We start from the raw sequence: 24,701 nt of genomic DNA on the forward strand, positions 1-24,701 counted from the left end.
ATCAAAATAAGGCTGGGGGGCTAGTGTCTGGGCTACTGTAGCACAGACGTTGGGGCTCCAACCCTTAAGCAGTGATGACATTAGCATGGTGCACTAAGTACTGACAGGTCCCATCAGCTCACATCAGGAGCAGTAGGAAAGACCTGCTCTGACAATAACCATACCACTCTTACTGTCTGGTGTGTTACTGGAAGTTGGTGAGTGAGACAAACGTTTCGCCCTTCATGACCTGACTTCTGCCTAGGAAGACCAGATGTTCCACAGGCAGTGCCAGCGCCGTTAGGGCCTGAGCCAAGCACACTCATGTTACTGATGGTGTAAGTCGATAGGTCACGTCCAGCGTTACAAGTTCCAGCAACAAATGGATGACCTCTCGCAGACATGCACTGGAACATGTTATGAGGAGCACAGATATTTGACACCAGCTCCATGTTCAAGCCAGTTCTGTCATTCCGGGACAATGTGACCTTGTACAAGTAAAGCACAGTTGTCAAGGCCAAAACAATGGTGCATTGTTTGGTGCATTCTACAGTAGCTGATACCACTTCATCCTGTCAAAGGATCAGCATTATATAAATTGTATTGTCTGTGCACCCATGTTTTAGTCTAATAAGCATTCAAGGTGTAGACTGAAAACCAAAACAAAGTGGTTGGCAAGGGTATAAAACAGGCATTCGTGTTTACAGTAACCACTACAAAACTCTAACTCATACATACAAATAAACAACATTCTTCTTTGAAATGAAACAAAGTCGAAAGTTGTGTGAGCCACGGTAAACGTCCATTTCCCTAAAGAGGCTTTCCATAAACGGACTGAATCTCATAACAATTTTCACTGTGTAAATCCCTGAAATATCCATAGGGTTAGTGTTTATGTTAAAAGCTGTGCCAAGAACATTTGTGTTTCTCAACAGAACTCCCATTTGGTCTCATTTTGTTTGATTTTAAAGAAACAACAGAAAGACAAGGAAGAAGAAACCTAACCACAAACAAGTCAAGGATGCATTTGGAGTTTATAGGTGAGGTTTCTATTGCTTAATTACTGCAAACGCAAAACGGGGGAGGGACTAGTAATTTGCTTATATTACTGTACAGTAGTGGAACAATACAGCAAAATGATCCTGAAACAATGGTAACGGCTATGGAGGGGACGCCTTTCCTGCCTCAGCAGAGGCTAATAAAGGGACATAGCGTGGTAAAGCACAAGTTTGGAAACAAAATAAAAATCAGTGTTAGCATTCATTTAAAGAACAATTGATTCTTTGTGATTATGTGAGTGGGAGAGTTTTTATATTAGCTTTTTTAGCTCATTTACCTTTGACTTCCTTTTACTTCTTCCAGCCTGCCACCCAAAGTGTGTACAGCCCTCTATGTAATTCCGCCAACTGATATTTGGGTGTTTTGTTCATTATTCTAGCAAACAAACCTAAAGTCTCTCTCCTAAAAGAATAACTTCAGTCTGTTTTGCTTACCACTCTTAAATAGTTGACGGCAGAGCTGCTGCAACTTCCTTCCCAAACAAGGTGCACACAGCTGATTAGTCTACACGACCACTATGACTTACATCCATTTCTCTTCTGCCTCATAAATTTCCCTGAGCATCTGAAATTGACTTCCTGGTACTGAAAATTCTATTTAGAGAAGACTTCCGTCATATTTTGACACTGTAAGGGCGCAGAGATGTCATTACGCTCTCCTAGGAAGTAAAGAGCCACCAGTATCCATCTTCCTTTGGATTTCTTTCAAACAACAAAACTTGGTTATCTACATTTACTGTACTTATCTTCTTGGTACACTGTACATTGATCATCTTTATGTCTCGTCCTGTCAGACCAGCGGACAGGTTGAAAAACAAAGTGTTCAACTTGGTTTGGACTTGTTCTGTTCTGTAGTAAGTCTTTCATGGGGTTACTTGTTAGTGGAAAAACAGAGTAGAAGTGTAGAATTACTGCGGGTTTAAATGAGGCTGCTCGGTTTTCCACCATCTCTTCCAATCAGTATCAGAGACAATCTCTTTCATCCCCATTTCTCTTCTGCTGCTATCTGGTGTAGCTGGTCTTCTAAAGCTGACACAAGCTCATCACATGGCTTTCCTCAAAAACTCCCCCATCCAACTCTTCTAATCCTTCCTCCAGACTTATCTTCGTCACTGACAGAGATTCCCTTATTTTAATAATATTTTACTATCTTTCATAACATTATTTCTTCTCTATCTTCTCCTAGTGCCCTTTTCTGATCCATCATTTTCTATCTCTAGACTGCAAGTACTATCATGAATAATGAAAAACAGAAAAAACGCGTCACACTGAAAAAGAAACTACTGTATTTGTGAGCTGAGTCAGTTGCCACAGCACTGATGGCATTTCCTCTGGGTGAATATGCAGTCTTAGAGGAATGGAAATACATGTATGCGTTTGCCACTACACTACAAGAAAGATCATTGTATTTCCATCAATGAGACAGAAATACAATGGAAGTAAATCAATTTGTTTTACATTGCATTTTAAAATCTGCACCTTGTGCATAAAAATGTTTAGAAAGTGTGCTCTGTCTCTATACAAGGCAACGCACAGCAAAGTCTCAAGGAAACAGTTCAAGCTGCGTTAATATTTTACAAACATTGGATAAGACATGTCTCTCAGCTGTTCTACCTCGTTTTATTTTTTGGGTTACATAACAGCCCTCCATTGTTATCCCAGTGACACTGGGCCAATTTAGCCCTGGTCAATCATTAAGAAACCTAAAGTATGGCATGTTTGTATGTATAGTGTAGCTCCACATCAGAGTTCTCATTTCAAATGTTTAGGACCTGTTGTACAGAGAGACAATATTTAATGACAGATGTTCACTAAAGCAGAGGAATATGCAAAAACAAAGTGCTAAGTTACTGTATATATAAAGGTTTGTAGCTTCATTATCTATGACTTGTGTCATAGCTTTCATTTTGCTTCATAACTGCATTAAAGTCACATCCTTTTTTTTTTTTTTTTTTTTTTTTTTTTTTTTTTTTTTTCTTTTTTTTTGTTCTGTCCAGCAGTTAAGCAAGCAGCATATATTACGCTGAATGCCATATTGTGATGGACAGCTTTGCTTTAACAAGAAGAGTATATATAGAATATATATACTCTTCCTGATTTATGGTTTATTTAATGGTTTATTTAGCTAATCCAAAATGTGTGTGATGTTGCTGTGTTGGTGGACAGGTTAGGTTTCTGCTTTAGGATGTGTATGCGGGAGGGTGGGGGGGAGGGGGGATAAGGGGTGCAACCAGCTGCTGAAACCAAGCAAATCTGTTAAGTAAACAATCGGAGCAAAAAAATAAATAAATAAGAAGCATGGATGTACCTTAGGCTAACACATTCATAACTAAACAATTTTTGTACTGTGGTTTACCTTGGAGATTAATACTAATACCAATAATAGTGCTAAGGTATGTGCACATACTAATACAAACATATACATACAATATACATACATATGTGCATTATTATACATATCCCATACTACTTAATAAAAGTCATGACATACAACACCACAAATTCCATATTCACACATTATTCATATCGGTAGTGATAAGTATCAATAATACTTACAGTTGGATTTGGAAAGTGTCCCACTACAAGGTTAGTAAGGCTGTAGCTTATCATTATTCACCCAAAGGGTGAGGCAGACGTTGGTGCATGAACAATGCCACTTGTGGAAGCCAGGGTGATGTGAGGGGCTCCGCCACTACGCCCATCCAGCAAGCAGAGGAAGGAATCCTAGCAGCCAGGGAGCCCACACACCTTCAGTTCCAGGAGGGCAGGTGTTGCGACCCAAGCCGCCCACACAGAGCCCCCCAGGCAGAGCTGCAGCAGCCACAGAGACAGCACCCGAGGCCAGAGTGGGCCACCGGGGGTCAACGCTGTCCGCCCCATGAGAACCAGGGGCAAACACTCCCCCCGGCGGGAGGGTCGGCCTGAAAGAGTAGAGCCCGAGGACCCACGGTCCGTAGGGAGCCCGCCAGAAGATGCCCCCGCGCCCAGAGTGGGGCTCGCCCCCAGCCCACCACCCCCACACAGGCGGAGCGGGGCCTACCCCATCGGCCCGACCTCATCCCCTGGCGCTACAGCGGCCTGCAGCACAAGGCCAGCAATTGGTGGGGTCAGCAGAAAAGAGACCACCCAGGCAGACGATCATCGTACCCCGGGCGAAAAACCGGACCCCCCACACTTCAACCGCACCACAGGCATACCAACTCACACAAACACAGACGCATACACCCATCCACATGTGCAACACACATCATCACATCAACACACACACACACCATAGACTCTCTCACAACAAACTAGTCAATCATACGTGAACCAATGCACTCTCAGATACATTCTCCCACCCACACCATTCGCTTGATCACATTCGTGGGGAGGGTAGGTCTCCGGCCTGCCGTCCATGTGGCCCCAGGCAGGGACCGCAGCTCCTCCCGAGCCCCGACCAACCCCCCTAACCCGGGGGAGGCAGAGGGCAGTAGAAATAGGTACCCCAGAACCCTGCAACCCAGCTTGGACGTGAGTGTGTGGAACTAAAGTGCACTGAAGGTGGGTGACACCTCCAGGAGCACAACCGCTGGCTGACGGTGTGTCCCCCGGACAGTGCCCCCCCTCTCCCTAAATGTCTTTTTGCAGTTAAAACTGGGTGGTGATCTCTCCATCAGGGCCAGTGGCCGAGGCCACAACTGGCCTGAGCCCCAGGCCCCAGTGAAAGAGCCCACCCCCGGCCCTAAATGTATGTGTATGTAGCTAAGTATGAGGAACTTTGGGAGATACCCAATTCTCCGGGGGGTCCAGCAGACAGAGCCATCAATGGGAAGTCTACTGGCCCCCCCGGAAGGAGCCCCCAGATTCCTGGACAAGTGTGTATGACTAATGCAATTAAAACTGCAGAGCATCCCACTTGGAAGGGACGGACCCACTTCCCAGTAGCCCCGGTCCCTCCATCAGCAGGACGCCCCTTGCAGACCTAAGTGGATGAATGCGGAGAAATGTAGTTGGGAAGCAGAGCACCAGGGTCCGCAGAGCCAGGTTCACGACTGGCTCTGCTACCTATCCCACCACCCCCCACAACCCCCAGCCAGGAAGGGACAGCCGAGACCCAGGGACCGCAGTACTACTGCCCAGGCGCCACACGCAGCACAGCCAGAGCCATCCTCACCCTTCTTTCACACTTACCCATTCTCTCGCTCAAGTATGCCCATGCTCGCCCCGTGTAGTGTGACACTCAAACCCACACACATACTCTGCGGTCCACACACATACTCTGCGGTCCACACACATACTCTGCGGTAGTCCACACACATACTCTGCGGAAGTCACATCCTTAAGTCACTTACCTTATTCAGAAAATGCTTGATCTGTGCTTAGCAGCTACTGTCGTGGCATGCTTGTTTATTATTTACGTGACAACGCTCTCCTTTGGTTTCTCTTGTCAATGTTATTTGTATTTTTTTGATTCCAAAGAGATGAATGGCTACTTCTCTCTATTCAATAAGACTGAAGATTATTTGCTTTTGTGGGTTTGATGCTAACCACAGGAATTATTTGAAGTATCACTGGTATTCATTTATCCCCTTTTGCTTTCAACAAATGTATCACAGCTATACACACCCAACCGTTTCCGGGTCTTTGATTTTCCCCATCACATTTCCTTTGCATTTTCTTTCACTACATAAAGCCATATTTTTATCATAAATGTCTAAGCTGGCTTTTGGCTGTTATTATGAAACGATTATGACCCTAACTGCAAAAACAATGCTTATTCCTCTATGAACCCCAATACCATGTATGTTTCAGTATAATGTCTGCTTCTGTTATTAATATTCACAACACTACAGTCTAGTCTACAGTATAAAGGGAAGAATTTGGTAAGGTGGAATAGAATTTCATACACAAAAAAATTAAAACTTATTTTTAAAAAAATTATTATGTCAGTGTATCAGTGTCAAGTAATGATCTAACCTTGCCCTGTCACTTAATGATCTAATCTAAAAGGCAAGAAGCAGGGAGATACTCTTGGCCACATGCTGTTGGTGACTAACTACAGCAATGAGACTGGACACAAACCTTTTGGGGGGTGTGATGTGGGGTTTTGAAGATAATGAGATGGCCTCTAGAACACCAGCAGTGTAACTTCAAGTTAATAGAAGATCAGCAGCTAAGATCAATTTAACTTTGGCCATATTCTCTAAATCTACACAGAATTTCAAAGCTACTGTGTAATATCATAACTTGAAGACATAAAAAGCAAAACCATATTATTCTGTTAGATACAGTAAGAACTGTACGTCATACTAAGTAAAATCTGAATAATATAAAATATAAAGTGTCCAAAACCATTTGTGGAACATTAAAAAGACAGATGCAAGCTTTCAAGGGGTTCTCAGAGTAATGCAATGCAAAACACTGGACAGTATAAAATCTGTCTTACACTTCAATTGGCTCGTTGTCACCTCACACAGCCACACTGTATTGATAAATATAACACACAACTAATAATGTAGATAATACTGTAATTAGTTACTAGACACAATACTTTCGTTATCTTTGTAGGTTATTAAAAACCTACAAAGATCTGAAAGACTCCGGCTTCAGAAATAACACAAAAGGAATTTTGAATGGAGTCTGGAATAGTTTATATTCAGGCAGGTCAGGCAGGTTATGAAGGGGGCCTTTTTATGAAAACAAGATGTACCTTGTTTTCTTTCTATGTTTGTGTTTACAGTGCGAAAAAAATTCAATAAAATCTGAAAAGTATTCATTAGTGTGTCTCTGTGCTCAAGCATCACTACTCAAGTATGCCATCAAAGCTTCCCATCACTGTGGAGGCTTACTTTACTGATCCAGCCAGATTAGCTGTGATCTTAACAGATCGTGTCTGATCTGAGCTGCCCAGTGGTCTCTAAACATGCACCCATCTCCTTTTTAACATCGATTCACAGTGGCTTAGACACCAGTTTAATGACTCATTATAAATAATGCAGTAGTCGTATAGAAATATTAATTCATACATAAGAAACTTAAGGATGACTTATGCATATTTCCTTTGATCCTGACACTGCACAGGGTGCAATTTCATCCAGATTCTTTTTAAGGATCAAGTTCATGTTAGAACTAGACAATTAAGGTATCCTTTGTAGGAAAAATAGACAACTGGTCTGATGGGGTAAAAACAAACACAGGAATTAGACATTTCTAAACAAACACACTGAGGCACATTACACTTCTAGGAAATGTGTCAAAGTTTAAAATTGTTTTAGTTTCTATGCAAGTAAAATGTCATGTGAAAAAACAGTCTTCATGTACTCTTTAAATTCCTAATTAAAGAGAGTTACAGAATTTGTGTGTTTGTGTATATTAAGTAACAAGACAGTTTTTATTTAACTTGAATATGTCTGAACCTCGGCTAAAAACAATGAAAACAAAAATGATTTTTTTTAACATGATAAATAGTCTTGCACTTATACAGGGCTTTGTTACCCAGTACTCAAAGCTCAACACTGCATTCACATTCACGGATTCGCACACACAAGCACTAATTGAATGCTGATATGCCGAGCTAATACACTAAGGATTCAAACTGCCTATATGATCCGATGATTGGTGAGTGACAGCATTACCTCTTAAGCCATCCTCCCCCCATACTGGTGTTATGCTAACAGATTCTTCACACAATTTATTTGCTACAGTAAGTTCAAGGTTAACAGTGAAAGTGCATGTAGATTTGTTATAAAAGCACCTTTCATGACTAGTTAATGTTGCTGTGAGTAAAAAGATGCATGGACACCTGGACTGCGTGTTTGTTCTGACACCTGTTGATCATGACCAGCATTAAGTGTTTTTTCCATTCTAACACACGAGGAACAAAGGGGGAATAAAAAGAAGCTATATCCACGGATGGATGCTTTAACCCTGAAGTGCAATGGTGTAAGAGAGAATAAGAGAAAAAGTGAATCCATGGGCCTGGGGCTGAATTTAAGTAGGAGGAAATTGAACCCTGCTGTGTTTTATTCTGTTGAATAAGCACCGTTAGTGCAGAGAAGTGTAGTCGTAATATGAAACTTGTACAGTAGCTGTGAGAGAACCCATGCCAAGACTCGAGACAAAAGTTACAGCTGCATCTCAAAAACAAAGTGTAAGTATTAACTCTAGTTGAATAGCCCATGGCTCGCCTTCCTGGTGTGTCCATATTTATCATCTAAATGCAAACAGTGCAAAGTGATGACCAATTTAGCATTTAGTGAGTTTTCCACAAGGCGTTTTAGTCGACAAGTTGCAAAGTCCATTAACACACTTCCACTCGTATTATGTGCTAACCTTTCTTAAAATAACTTTTAGATTTTTCCAAACTAATTCTACAGTCCACAATTGTCAGTCCACTACAGTTGACTAATCTTAGGTTAATTATTCCTTTAACTTTATTTTTTCGCAGCTTTACTGTAGACTTTATTAAGTACATGAGTAGGAAGTGGGCTGCAGCTTCACCAGGCTGTCACTGAGGTGACAAATGCTGACACTGGATCACAGTCCTCCTGACAGGTGGTTAAGCTATGATAAGATATGACAAGACATACTATTACGCTTCAGTCCCAACACTGGACATTCATTAACAAGGTTCTCATGACTATTTTTTTCGCAGGAAGTTGGAATTATAATTGGACCGGTATGTATTTATGTGGTCCACATAGAATCATTCATACTACTGATGTTTTATCTGTCGATTAACTGACCTGTCTGTTCCAGAAAGAAGAAATATTAAAAATGATATGACAAGATGTGTGTTTTACAGTATATTCAGAGACAAAAGTGACAATACACAGATTTAAATAATGATTGTATGACGATATCATTAGGCCGCTTGGACTGCTTCATATCGTTTTTTGTTTTTTTTAAATTTTACTGAAGTTATTTCCCCGTGATATTTAGTTGTTAACATAACCTGGAATAACTCACTGTAACGTCTGACTATTTGTAAAGAGTAATACTGCAGTGTTTTATTTTTAGGTACTGTAGTTGTGATAGACATCAAGTCTGGATGTCCCTCTTTCCGTTTTAAAGTGCTTGCCTTTTATTACTAACTTTATATTTTTGACTAGATGCACAATCATGCTGCACTTAAATTCTGATTTGCCATGCTTAGGATCCAATTACAGTACTTTTATGGATTACCAAATTATTAATTATTACATGACATATTTGTGGTTTTGCTGCAGGGTAGAGACAGATATTTAAGGAAACACCAACTCTTCTTACCAGCTCCAATAAATAAGGTTTAAAACCTTACAGAATATAACCATACACCCAAAGAAACCCTCATAGATCCTGTGGAGAGGACAAACTACCTTTAACATGAAACCTCCAGAAGAGTAGTACAGGAGCTGGTGGCCTGATTGGGGTGTGTGGAGAATAAAGATGGAAAAGAAGAATTAGCAGGAAAAACCTTTGGCAGCTTGGTAAAACTAACTCGTACTGTATCTGGTTTCTATATTTTCATTTTGATGGACAAGAACAATTAAACATATTGTATACAGTAGTTAAAGTCACTTATTTGAAGGTATATGATCATGTTACAGTATATACAGTATAAAGTATATGCGGTTGAATATGTTTTATTATGTACATTTAACTTAGATTTGATTCAAAAGTTGAATAATAGCTCAAATTAAATAAACAAAACATGGTATGCCTCAAAATTATGTCTAATCTAATTTATGGAAAGTTCAGACTTACAGGAGAAATATTTTATTTAATTTGACATGGCATTAAATGTACTAACATGAAGCAAATATATTTGAAATGGGTCAAATAACATTATGTGGTGGTCTACCTTATTATAGAAGTAGATTAGACTATATGAGCATCTGTCACTAAAGATATGTACTGTATATCAATCTACAGCTTGAATAGCTGGGCTAAACCCCTTTGGGAAGTGTACAAAGTGTGTAATGTACACACAAACTAATATGAGGTGCCCCAAAGAGCAGCTGGGAAATAGAGCCAAGGTAAAACTCTCTTGAATGGCCAGCAGGTACCCAGCTTTGATTTCACTGAGAAACTACAGACCATGGGTTCTCCCAACAACATGTCTGGTGTGTCCATCGTCATTTCACCCTTTGACCTCCAGGAAATAATTTCTCTGCACTGCTGCTAAACTGAACTTCAGTATAGCCAGACCTATAGGAAATTCAACTGATGCAGTTCAGAAGACAAATGCTTGAGACACACACACACATGCTGGTCCAGGGCAGTCAACTTACAGTAGGGCTTTGGCCATGGGGCCGAGTATGGTAGAGTCTCCAAGAAAGGAGTTGATCTGACATTTGATTGATCAAACAATGATTGATGGTAACTAAAAAGAACTGCTGCCATTTTACTGTTTAATGTGATAATGTGATTGTACTGTACAAGTGACAGCAAAGACAAATAGCTTAGATTTCTATTTTAAAAATAATAAAGGCTATTAATACTTCTATGCATTATTAGGACAATGTTACCAAAGACATTCTAGGTAATGTCGTCATATACTGTAGCTGTACAGTTGCAGAATTTAAAAAAGGCTGACATGACAAGGTGACAAGGTAATTATAATGTTGTAGACAGCCAAAGTAATTAGTTGGTAGTTACCAAGACAAATCCTTGTGGTAATACATTGACCACAGTGCAAGTAAAAAGTGATGAGTGGAGTTCATTAAAGAAGAAAAGGAAGAAGGTGGGACATTTGTAGGAATAGTTCTGTGGAACCAGGGCTTCAAGGTCAGGGCATGCATTTCACACTACTTCCATGACTCTCCGTGATACTACATCCTAGAGTCTCAGAAAAGCCCTCAAGGCTTAGTCATTGATGAAAAGAGAAAAGCAGCCTTGGCCAATCTATAGCAACTCATTAGCAAAGTGAGCTATCAAGTGAGCCGGTAATTCTGGCAAAGGGCGGTTGACACCAAAAAGACAATAGAGACTCCTAGAGAGGGACCAACGTCAGACATATTTCTCTTGGTACAGTATGTATAAACAACATGCAAACTCAATTTGCTTCAGGAATTTTAGTGTCAGTATAACTAACTCTACAACAGTTGACTGAACAGTTAACAGCTCTATGACATTCTCAGAAAGCTCGACTGTGTCGTTTTTCAGCAGGGGGTCTATTCCTGTGCTACTGTTATTCATTCTGCACATGGTATAGTTATTACATTTTTTAAGTAAAATAACTTATAATAGAGTATTTCTTGAAACAATGATCACAATTTGAGCAGGAGAAAAAAAGTTCACTTTGCCAGTAAAAAATGGTCTACCTTTACTGTATACTGTACTTAGATAATCTATTCATCTTTTCAGTCATACTCCATCTTCAAACTCCAGTCTGAGAAAGCACATACATGTAAATAATTGGATTCAAATAAAGATGAACAGCATTTCACCACTACACAAAAAGCCATTTCTGTGAATTTAAAGTTTTGGAATCTGTTCTCTTGCTGTAAGTCCCTATAGGTGCTCCCATCACGATGGCTTTTCATCCAAGAAAATCCTTGGATGTGTCAGCGGGAAAACTGTAAACCAAGTGCTGCATTTGTGACAAGCGCATGGCTTCATCGTGTGCCAAACTGGCCTGTCTGCAGTCCAGAGCTTTCAGCTATATTTAGCCGAACCTCCTTCATCAATGTGTGTAAAAAAAGAAATGTCTTGTATGCGTAATGTGTTTCTTATATTTAAATAAAAAAGAGTAACACTAATAGGATAATGCAGTGGCATAGATGGCAACATTTGTTTAGTGTTTTGTTCCATCTCCATATGGGCTGGTTTGCCAAGTCCCAACCACTCTTTTGTATGAAGTTCAGTAGATTTTCTTTCTACATCACCATATGCTGTTATGGCACTAGCTATGGTTGTGCAAAGATAATAAAATATTTTCCTAGCGTGTTTTGTATTTCAAGCAGGGACAAGCATTTTGCCAAAAATACAAAAAGGTAAAGTCTGCCACAGACAAAAAGACATTGTTTCAATATTTAACAGTATTCCACAGCACATTCAGATTTCATGATCAATATGATTAAAGGGGCGGAGAATGGCACTGGTACAGTAGAATTTTAAAAAGCACACAGGTCTCCATGAGTCAAAAAGCCTGGAGCATTATGGTTAAGTTCCAAAACAGGTAATGAGAAAAATTGCCCATCATCAAACTTAATAGCCCATAGTTATTTGCTCAGATAAGGCTTCTTGTGGAAATTGGAACAATGAATGAGTGAACCACCCTGACAAGTAAGGTAAATCTAATCTCATAGAATTTTGTGCATACTGCAATTGCCCACCATTGAATACAAGGACTTCGGCCACGTTGGATTTTACTTGATTTAACAGCTGACTTGTTTGGGCATTGTAGCAAAACCTACTTTGTACAATATAAAAATATTTTGATTACATTTGTTAGGTTTTGACTAAACTAAATGTAATCTCTATGATAGCTGTAGTATGCAGTACTGTACAAAACCTAATGATGTTGAAACTTAGAACATAAAGACTCGTTAGAGTTGATAAACCACACAGACACAGATCATACATGGAACATTTCTCCTGCACAGATAGTAATGTTGTTGCTAAGTGTTTTGTCTCCTTTTGTTTTCATCAGTTTTACTTTATTGGCTGCTGGCTGGCTCTTTAGAGCCTGCACTTTCAACATAAAAAAACATATTATTTGCAATGTTCAATGTTGAGTTAGTAGGTCTTAAAATGAGACCCACTAACTATACTACCTGCTTTCAGACGGAGCATGCTAAAAATAACGGTGAAGATTACATGATGACAAAACCTCCCGTCAGTCAAAGAGCCCAAATCACTAAATACAGTCTTTTAATTCCACTCTCACTCACTCACTAATGTATAGTTGTACTGTTATGTAAGCATTATTAAGTACTATTAAGCACTATTATAAACAACAGAACTGTTCATAACAGGGGTCATTTTTCTAGACATATATATAGTACAAGATAGGAAGAATGTTTATAGAAGTTTCGAACCAAATTCATTTCTTCAATTGGTGAAGTCTTTAAAATGCCAAATATCTGAACAGAATGTGTTTGCCTTAATTCATAACCAGTGTTAAAAATCAGTGCTGACTAACATTACCGTCTGTGAGCGGTGGCTCCTTCTACATTTTGCCCATCATCCTATGATATTCAGCCCAGCTATGAAAAACAAGATGACTCCACGAGTTGGCAGATGACAGACAGCCTTGGGGCCACTCTATTACAAACAAACAAATCAACGGCAAACACAGTCCTACTGGATATCTCCTCATGCCAGTCTGCTCCCAGCTCCAAATCATGCTCCTCTGTCTGTGTGTAAGCGAGAAATCATTGTGTAATCATATTCAGTCTAGCTTTGGCAGGAGACACGGAGGGCAGACATGGAATTGAGACGACCCACTCTGTGCAGAAAGGGCACAAGACAAGCCAAATACATTCAAATCATTTTCTGCTTTTGTTTCGCCTAGCCCCGACTCAAACCCTCCACAAACTGTACTTGACAGAGGTGACTCATTTTCAATAAACTTGTTTAGTGTCACAGAAGAAGCATTTGGTGCCGAGATAGCTTTGCCATGATTTAAGTAAAAAAGATGCAACATAACTCTTGAGCTGCCCCTCCACCCGCTTCGGATGTTATCAGCCATTACGAATGGGCTGATCAGAACTTATCAGCGCATTCGTATGGGCCAGTAGGTGCCTGCTCTGCCTCCTCGCGAACAGCTAACAGCTAGCTAAGTTGCTATGTTAAGCAGCTTTAGAGGTTATTGTGGTTAGGGTTAGGGCTGGATAACGGGTGGGGGGTTCAGGTTATAGTTAGCTAACACAATACCGCTAGCTACTTGCTAAGTTATGCTCGCTAATAAATCAAAATCCAAAACTTCGATCCTCCCGTCGGAACAACAACAGCTCAACAGCGCCCCTACTGACTCTGCTGGTTAAATCATCCGAGCCGTGATCAACCTTACGGATCATTGACAACGATCTACCGCACCTATTCACCGCTGCCAGCAGGTAGATGGGCACCTACCGGCTCATACGTATGGGCTGATAACCACTGATAATGACCATTGAATGGCGTGATAACGTCCGAAGCCGCTCGCCCCTCCCTCCACAGATGCTGCGCCATGTTACCAGCTGTTAGCAGAACACTGAAAAACACTTTACTGTGCCTACAAAAAGCAAAGAGCTAAGTGTCAAACTAATTATTGCCTTTAGGCCAGTTGCCTTGCTAATGTGGCTAACCTCCTCCCCGCATCATCCATAGGGGAGCGTGCTGCAAGCCTATTTCAGGGAGCGCAAATGTCAGGCAAATCGTAATAATGACTTAGAGTGTGGGCATGAAAGGTGTGTTTCATTTCATGTTTTCATCAAACAGTTTACTCGTTGAAGGGTCCATGACTGTGCCCAGCAAAGACGTATCCATACAAAACAGAGCCGTCGTGCCTGTTTTGGGTATTTAACCTCAGTTTGTCAGTTTTTGCCACCGTATAAACACACTATCTGTCAACAAGCCTGAGTTGAACATCTCGTACTGTAGCAGCTGAGGCAGTGTCTGCAAAAACAACTCAATTCCAGCAGTTCCACAGATCACAGTCATTGAGTATTCATCCTTTATTTCCATTCCTTTTAAACTGCAAGAGCCAGTAAAATATATGGAGAGACGGCAGCCTGCCCAGCTCAAATTATTCAAAACACGCCACTAGTATTGTGGCAAACTCCAGGCTCAACGTAATTATGCACATATATTTTCTTTGTACTCTCTGCGTCACCAGCCTTCAAACACGACAATCATGACCCCCCCCCCCCATACAGACTTATACACTCTTTTACTTGAATTTATGCATACATCACTTTAATTTGGGGATATACATTTGAACTAAATCCCTCTGGCGTTGGCCATTAAGAATCCTTATTAAGTCAATAATAGCGATTGACTGTGGGAAATGAAATGATTAAACTAATTAAAGACATATCTACTAAATTAATAAACTGATATGATTCAATACAAAAACCTTGTAAAAATAAGCAATCTATTGAGTCAGCTTGCTTTAGCATATACAGCAATCATTTTATTTTGCATCATTAGACAATTCTATATAAAGTTAGAAAGTACTTTAACTTTAATGCTACAGTTCTGGTATTTTCATCCTTTGTTCAATGTCCATTTAAATAATAATTTAATAAATATGCTTCTAATGGCACGTTTTATGTACTGTTTTTTTACAGCTTAGTTCATTTTAGGAAAGACTCCTTTAGAGGGAGAATCTTGCCTTCGAACTCTTTAACTTCCTATAGAGCAACTTGCCATCATAGGGGTAGTAAATATTTAACGTATTCAGTGGGATAATGTCAGAGTGGTGGTACCCCAACTAAATATCAGAAGACAGACAGGACAATGACCGTAAACAAAGTAAAGTTCAGATAACCTAGTGGATGAAATCAGCCCGAGCAGATCTTAGACCAACGGGAGCTTTGGAATGGCCTTTAGAGAGCTATAGAGGAGGTAGAGGTTGTGACTAAGCTGAGCAGTTCTGGAAAATTACTACTGTCATTATATTTTGTTCATAGTAGGGATATGAAAGATTGTGACAGGATTTTATCAGATTAGAAGCATTGTGTTGGGTAAAGATGAGATCACATTTTTGTGAATAATGTGAAGGAAACCAGAAAAAAATAGTGCGAGAATATTTTCTTGCAACTCTATTTTACAGTAGCTGTGGAGTAATCCTGGCTGCAGGGCTGGATAGAAACATAGCCATAGTTCTGCACTAAACAAAGACATAAATCAATAAAAAAGCACTAATTTCTGGTGTTGACATGTGTTTGGTTGTACTGTTGACACGTTCTCAATTTCTTAAATTGTATCTACCGTACTGGCCTTAAACGCTGAGCTGATAGAAAGACACACAAACACAGACTTCATTTAAACTTAAACTAGATATGCAAGATGGACATCAATCATTTCTGCAGTCCACTCACACCAACTCCTTTCTCTTACCAATCAATATTTCACTTTTCCAATTTCATCCAGCACTCCACCCATCTGGTTTTGTGTGGTTCATGATAGGGAAAAAACACATTTAAGGAAATAAATAGACCCGTCTGTCTTCCTCCATTTCACCATTACCTCAGGAGATAAGATGACAGAAACGGCTTTCTCATCTTCTAAGGTATGAAAATGAATGATGCTAGCGGATATGAGAGATCTGCAGGCAGAGGCCTACAAGATGTTGCCGACTACCTGCTCAACACAGCACCTTTAGCGCTGGACCTTAACAAACTTTATACTGTACAGAGTTATGAATACCTTTTGTTGGTTATATCAATTAGTTTTTTCTAAATTAGTAATCAATGTGAGATTGTTCTAATGTCATTTTACTTCATATAATTGCAGAAAGTGATATCCTATCAGGCACAACAAAAAAAGTGCCCAAGAAAAACAGCAAGTAAATTTTACTTCTCATGAAGTGATTTCTTCATAAAAATTCAAAGTGAACAGCAAAGAATATTAAATGAAAAGAAACAGGCTGAGAAAGTTTATTGAAAAGTGAAATTCCCCTACAATGGAGGAACGTGATACCTTCATTCTTACCTTCCTCCGAGCCTTGGGGACTTCCTGCCTTTTTTTCGTTTCGGTCATTCCTTTCCTGACGAAGGTCCCCGGCAGCCACTATGCTCCAAGTGAACTCTGGAATGGCGTCCAGGTGGTCACATGATCTGCATGGGCGATCTGGTGAAGTAAAAAGCTTTTATATTATTCTTTATATATCTATTGAGCGAGAGGTTATGTAAACAAAATAATAACAACATACAGTATGCAGCAATCTACGGATGTGGCATCCACAGAGAATAAAGATAAACACTATGCATTTACACAAACAACATGAAATTCTAACACTAGGTATGAACACTATAATCAAAAATAAATGATTATTATATTGCAATTACTAACACTCACTTTACTACAATAAACTCCATTCTACCAAAAAGAAACTCTGACCAGCAATGAATTTACAGGGGTATTACGTTAATAAAATGTGTCAAGCATGTTAGAATCAGTTCCTAAATATGATTAACAAATAAAACCTATATTTATATGCACTGCCATGCTAATAGTCTCGACTTTTTATTTCCAAAATCCACAGTTTCTCAAGGTTTTACAAAGCGCTACTGATGAGTCTACATAGATGCAGCTGTTTTGTAACGGTAGCATCTAATAATGGAAAGAAAGAATCCTGGCAAATTCTTTTTACTTGAATACCTTTCAGATTTAACAGCGTCATGCTTTTTATTGCAAAGCATTATGTTGTGCCACCCAATGAAGAAAGTAGTAATAGCTTCAACAGCCGCCCCATTGCACAATGAAAAATGAGAGGAGCGGAATGCTAATGCGGTTTTCTTGTCAAAATACTGTTGTAGTCTTTTAAACTGTGTATAACAAGAGTTAAGGTGTTACTGCCAAAAATCCCTCCCTAAAACTTGCTCACACAGAAAATGAGAAAGGGTCAACTCTCCTCCCTCTTATCCTTTCTCTGTATCTTTGACTCCATCTGTCCTTCCCTCCCTGAGGACAGACCTCATGTAGACTCTTCCCTGTGGCTTAGTAAATCGCTGTGTGAGAGGGTTTGGTCACTTTCAAATGACTTCTCACATGAGGTTCTGTCGAAGAGAGTCTAGAATGTTTTCTAATTATCACCTATGTTCGTTTGTTATTCACTTCCACGTGTTTGCATTTCTGCAACCATCACCATGATTAACATTTCAGAAGTTGTACGTGTGAGTAAGAGCGTAGTCCAATTTCATTCACATACTGTAAAAACAGAGAGAGAAATAGAAATATTATCATTCTAAGTTATTCATGAAAGGAGTAAACACCAACAAAAGCCCTGAATTTATCCTCATTTATTCCATACGTTCTGTAGAATAAATCATTTCAGGCCTTCAAAGCACACAAACTTTGCTATTGAGAGGTCAAATGCCTTTTCATGGCACTGCATCAACATAATAAATGAAATTCCCTTAGAGTTTTAAAATTATAAATGCAAAATACTCAGAACAGTACATAAAACTTGTTTGAGAATTACACGTTTTCAAATAAACTATTACTGTATCTACGACAACTAACTTAGCTTATGTCTGCATGTGACCATGCAGAGGATTTTCAATAACTGGTTAGGTACATACATTTGCATACTTTCGGTGTACTGTACAAAAACTAACATTTTAGTCTCAGAGCTGTCTTCTCACATTTTCTTTCCTGGACATCACAGCGATATCCATGCATGCAGAAACACTTTTGGCACGACAACAAGTTAAACGCTTCTGTGTGCTGCCAAATGGGGACAAGCGATATGATTCAACTGTGGTAGGCAAGATCTGGATCTGTCAACCGTTTTCGCCCACCTTCTGCATGTACACCAACTAAAAAGTGATCACTTGCCAAATGACCAGGGATAAAAGCTTTATGTTCCATTCACATCTATGATTTTCTTATTCAAAAGCTAAATACTCTCTGAACATCTAAGCATATCTTTTTTTTTAATTATCAAAGATGAGTACATTTACTTTTCGTACTTTACAGGATGAAAACTTTCATCCTGCAAAGTATTACAGGATTCTATGTAGACAAAGCTCTGTTGTTGGCAACAAATAGCCTTGTGTCCCCTCTAATGTTTGAGCTGGGTGCTGTTAATAAGAAGCAAGTCATGATCTGATGAAGTAGATAAATATTAGAACAGAACCAGATAAATATTAAAACAGAACACAGCTCCACTTTCTGAGATGACTAAGGAAGCCACATCCCCCGTTGGTAGGTTAGACAAGTTATTTAATTTATTACTGTGACCAATGTCTGTGGGTGAATATAATAAAACTGATAATTGGTAATGCTTATTTGCTTAATGAGTCTACTATTCATCAAAAGGCACCAGGTTGTAATCTGTGTTATGTGACACAACCGACAGTCATTGAGGTATAATCCAACTGAGGTCATATTAAATTGTTTATATGAATGAACTGATTCATAGAAGCGATTAGATGTTTTTAAAAATGAGATACAGGATTTACACAGGAAAACTTCTGACATCAAGTAAATTACATCTAACGATGTATGGCTCTTTGTAGATCAAAACTGTACTGACAAATTTCCCCATGAAATGCTTTAACCAAGATGATGAATATGTTTATTTCCGGACTGAAATGAGATTATGTCTGGCTGAGCTTATTTATGTATCCATTTGGTTCTTTATGGCCTAGGTACTGCAGCTAAATTCAGCTCCTCTCAAAAGGGATGAAGTTCATCTTTCAAATACATACAGATGAGTACATGAGTGGCAAAGGTTTTTTGACAAAAAAACTGAGGGGTGCTCTATAGAAACCTCCAACAAACATAAAATAAAGACATGTAATTTAGTGGGTGGAAATTAATAAGAAAATGCTTACTTGCTTTACTACTGTAGGTAGGAGGTGATATTTATCTGCCATGGTCCCTTTTGCAAAGTAATTAATTTGTTTTATTTGCCTGGTTTTGAGCTAAGAAACCGCTTTGAACATAATCAAATGTGACCAGTACATTTACAGTGAGGAAAAAAGAATGGAAGTGTCTAAAAGCATTAAGCTGGACTGGGTAGTTTGCTTGTCAACATTTTTTCCCTTTAACTGCATGTGACACACTTCACATCAGAAGATATCAAAGTCAAATGCAAAGATTCCCAATTCTTGTGAACCTCTTCACGTTGTCTTTGCATCCAGCCTTCAAAACTACAAAGGCACCACTGGCAGGGGTCATGGAGAGTTCTCACCCTCTTTTGAAGACCCCACTAACATGACCATTTGACACAAAAAATCCTATTGGCCAATAACACAATATTTTAGGCCATTTTGGTCAACCGTTTTTAAATATCGCTGCTCCACTCATGGACCTTGTGTCTGGCCTGTCAGAACCTGTTAGTTCTCAAGAACCATACTGGAGTTCATCACCACTGATAAAAACTAATTTTAAAAAATCATTTGACACAATAAAGTGAGCAACTCTCAAACATTCTCTTTAGTGAAACTAGCATTTGTGTGCATCACTAAGTAGGTGTTTTTCCATGTGTCAATCAGTTTTTGTTTCACCTTTTCCTTAATGATACATGAAAGAGAACTACAAATATTCACAAGTTTAAACCTTAATTAGTGTGAAACTAAAATTGTGACACATTTTTGTTGTAACAACCTTTGAGAACAAATGTTAAACACTTTGTACTGACTTTGTTTTGAGTGTGACTGTTGATGAACACAGACTGAAAGAACAAAACTGTTCACAAATTCTATCAGCCTGTAGTTAAAAAGAGGTCTAAACCAGTCACATGTGTTCATGAGAGCTTGAGTTCAGAAAACACAAAAACACTGTGCATATGGTTGGGGCCAATTGATTCAACTCTGGGACCATGCTATATTTAAGCACCTGCACTGTGGCTCTATCCTTTATAACCCTCTGCCTTTGCAAATGTGTTTTATTCCACTACTGTGTCTCATTACACAAGAACAGCACCACTAGCCCGAGTGGGGCAGATGTTGTATTGTAGAGCACGGCAGCTCCTCAAGAGGCGAGCATCCATCTGAGTGCCTGTGTTACATCTGGCAGCCACAGCTGAACCAGGACAATCCATCCTGGTTTGCAGAATAGCTCTAGAGTGAGAAAGATAGCATATGGAAAGGGCTTTGTAAAACAAAATATGAGCTGCCCTGCTGCCAACCCCCAAGGGAAGATGATACTGTAGATGGGAGGCAAAAGAGGGTTCAGGTCAGAAAGTCCTGCTATTACTGCCATTACTGACACACAGAAGCAATGAAGTCAGCATACTAGCACTAAAAAGCAAATACAGAAGTTGGCTTACCATGCAGCCCCTGCAACTAAGGGCTGCTAATGGAAGCAGGAAGACAGGGTGGAGTGGGCGCGAATACAGGGAGAGCTGGTGGCAGGCATCCAGTTGGTCTGTGCTGGCTTTTGCGAGGTAATAAATGCCAGCGGACAGCAGATGCTGCTGGGACAGCTAAGATCTATGACTGCAGCCATGCCACGCTGTCATGACCCGTCCTGTCCCAAAGCCTTTCCAGTGTTGCTTTAGCCAACATGCACTGCCACAATTTTTTTAAGGCTTATAAATACACTCGCTCTACAGCACTTTCTCCATCTTGGCTCATGAAAGCGTTTAATCCACCACAAGTAATGTAGAAATAAAAAATCATGTACAGCTGACTGTAGACATACTGTATATATTTGCTTAACTCTACTTTTTATGTATTAATCAGCATTTAGCTCTTCCACACTGCAGCAAATCTATTCATGTGAAGCATTTTTCCTGTCCAGATGTGACCAAATTAAAACTGAGACAATACAACAATATAATGGCTAAGCATTGTTCTAATATTGTAGATTCAAAGAGACAATGCCATTTAACTGCTCATTACAGTCAGTTTTAGTACAAGATGACAGTCACAGATATACACTATATGGTTAACAAAGTTAAAGCTTGGGCAGTTTTACTTGGACCCCAGTCTTCAGGTCTAATTCTTACACGCCAACATTTTGGCTAAATGGCCTTTGCAGGACAGGCCTGCCTACTGCAGGTTCGACCATCTGTCTGTCTAAGTAGTCTAACTCACCTGACATATGCACGTCTTCAGGAAAACTCAGGTAATCCTCAGCCACCCAGGAGAAGCTCCAATATCCTTTAGGAATGCCAGCAGCAGCACTACCAGCCAGCGCTCCTCCTGTAAAAACAGCAAGACGAGAATGTACCTTTACAGTGTAAATCATACATCACCAACACAGGTCAGTCTGTTGACTGATTGTTGATCATTTATTGTCCATGCTCATTTATTTGGAAGTTCAACTAATTCCACTATTCCTGGGTGTAAATGTTGAGTAAAAAGTTTGCATTTGCTCATAATGAAACTCCGTTTCCACTAGAAAATCTTGAAAAGCATGACAAACCTCTGAACTTATAGCTCAGCTCTAAAAAAGATATATGGAATGAGGTAGTGTTCTTTTTCACCTTTTTGCAAAACAGAAATGTATACTTCAAAGTTGCATCAAGAGAACTGATACTGCACATCAGTGCCCATAAAATGATGACATAACCCTTAAAACAAGATCTTAGGAGCCATGTGAACTGAGGATACCTGAGGATTTAAAGACCCAGCAGAAACCTGAAGCTGGACTGGCAGCACCCTTCAAACATTATCCTTCATTCTTCCCACCCTTTCTTCAAGGTGCCATGCGCTTGATTGATGCTCTCTGTGACTAAAGCACTGGAAGAGCCTCACAGCATTACGCTCACACCAAAATGCTTAAGTGTAAGTTAGGGTTGAGGGGCTTTCATTTACTGCTTAACTGTTGCCAGACAGCTCACAGTAAGCGTTACAGTTGCAGGTCTGAGTTCTTTTCTTTGCATTTTTATGCAAGTGCTGTCTTTCTTTCACCCCTATTGAAATCTATGCTCTCCACACCTGACATCGCACTGCCTGTTTTCACTGGTGCTCTCTTTCTTCCTATACACAAGCCTCCACTCTTGTTCTCTCCTAGACAACTTTCCAGACAGTTTAATTTTGTTTGTCTACCAGTTGTCAGACCTGTTCACCTTCTTTAAGTGTGCCTTTCAGTCCAAACCAGTACCGTTCTGATGCCAGTTGTGATTCTGCGCTCTGGACCTGGTTTACCTCAAGCTTTCTGCGCTGCCTCTGCTTGTGCAAGGGAAGAGAATCAATTACCAGTCATCTTCCAAACTTTTAAGGGTCTTAGGGCCTTAAGGGCTTCTTAGGGTCTTAGGGGTGTCAAGGGGGGAATCTGCCCCTTGACACCCATCAGGCTCCCCTGTTTTAATTTGCTCTTCACTGAGGATGGAATCTTGCTAACAGGACTCAGATACGCAAGACAAATGTTTACTAACAGTCATCTTGGCAGAGAATCTGAAATTACTCCATCCATCCATCCATTTTCTTAACCGCTTACTCCCTAGTGCGGGGTCACGGGGGTGCTGGAGCCTATCCCAGCTGGCTACGGGCGAGAGGCAGGGTACACCCTGGATGGGTCGCCAGTCCATCGCAGGGCAACACATAGACACACAACCATTCACACACACACTCACACCTACGGGCAATGGAGAGAAGCCAATCAACCTAATGCACGTCTTTGGACTGTGGGAGGAAGCCGGAGAACCCGGAGAGAACCTGAAATTACTCTTTACCAAGAATTTAGGAGTAGTCCCTCCCAATCAAATGTTCAAGTGCCAGTAGCCTTGGTTATTGGAGTCACTTAGGTAAAGTTCAATGCTTATTGATTGCTCAAGTGTTTCAGGCAAACAAACAAAGAAACTAACAAAACATCAAGATAAAAAAAACAAACATCTGAGGCTAATTTCCACAACAGTAATTACCAGCAAAATACACCAGCAAGAGCCCTTAAAAAATCATCCAATTTCAGAAAAATTGTCTTTGTAGGGAAATGGAGCATTGTGATATTTATATGACCATTTATCTAATGTCAGATTTTGTAAGATGAGGTAAAGGTGAGCATACAGTAAAATTATGACAAGCCACTATAGAATATCCTTAACATTCAACTTTAATTTTTGTATTCTCACCCTCCCACAACTCCAATACACACGCATATGCCATCACTCTTACTTTGTCTTTAGTCTATGGGTAATTAGTACACAGTCACACACCAATACACTGCTGCCTGGGAAGGAGACTCCTGCATAAATCCTACAGTCATTTCAAATGAGCCTTAGAGAGCCATTGATCGTAAGTACTGGCTTTCATGGCAATGAAGCATGCATATTTTACTTTCAGCCAATGAGAAGAAGCATATTGGAGGTTTATTCTTTTGTTTGACCTACACAGGCAACCAGATTTCTCTTATCAGGCCCATAATCATCGTTTGAAATATTCTAGGAGCAAAGTATTAATACAAGTCCTATTATTCTTTTTACCTGTTATGGTCAAGTCAAACAACTCTTGTATATTTATTTTACGGTTATTGCTTAAAATGTTTGTTTCTTCCTCTACAGGTGTCAGATTAACAAGATGCCTCTAGATGAGAAGAAGGATGCAAGTTCCCAGAGCAAGTAAAATCACTTTTCTGGTTTTCTTATGAAATTATTTATTAATGTGATTTTAAGGCTTCATGTGATATAGATAGATTTAGTCAATAAAGTCAAGGAACAGCTATCAATAGTTTAGAGCTTGACCATTTGTCCTTTCAAATCTCACTGAATACTGCTAAGAGCGCTCTCTTCTCAGAGAGAAAACAACTGACCGTGGCCCATACTGAAGACCTGCCTAGGGGTCAGCATCAGTCTCTACAGGGTAAACTGGCTGACTGGATAGTGTATGAGCTGGCAGCCTGCTGCTGGAGCTGGCTGATACTGTATGCTGGCTAGATTGTCAGCTGCAGCTGCTGGTTGACTGAAAAGCTGATGTGCTCAGACATACTGACCGACCACTGGAACAAGGTGAATACCGGAAGCTGAATCAGGCTGAGATAAAGATATCTTTTTGACTGACAGTTGACTGGCTAAACATCTTGCATAGGGTTGGTATTGCGCTGTTTAGGGGTTTAGGTTGGCAATGATATATATATATATATATATATATATATATA

The 24,701-nt window shown here is 39.9% G+C and overlaps 1 protein-coding gene across 3 annotated transcripts in view; it reads right to left on the reverse strand.

Moving 5' to 3' along the window:
- The window catches only part of alk (ALK receptor tyrosine kinase), a 229,898-nt gene that overhangs the window by 104,725 nt on the left and 100,472 nt on the right, over window positions 1-24,701 (reverse strand). For 2 of the 3 annotated variants that reach the window (XM_029139744.3, XM_029139746.3), the window contains exons 2-3: window positions 21,701-21,808; window positions 16,632-16,781 (exon numbers count right to left, since the gene is read on the reverse strand). In XM_029139744.3, coding sequence (XP_028995577.1) covers window positions 16,632-16,781; window positions 21,701-21,808 — 258 coding nt within the window. The remainder of the gene's footprint in view (window positions 1-16,631; window positions 16,782-21,700; window positions 21,809-24,701) is intronic. The other variant, XM_029139745.3, reaches the window with a different exon arrangement.

This window comes from Betta splendens, chromosome 22 (assembly GCF_900634795.4).
Source record: "Betta splendens chromosome 22, fBetSpl5.4, whole genome shotgun sequence".
NCBI classification, from domain to species: domain Eukaryota; kingdom Metazoa; phylum Chordata; class Actinopteri; order Anabantiformes; family Osphronemidae; genus Betta; species Betta splendens.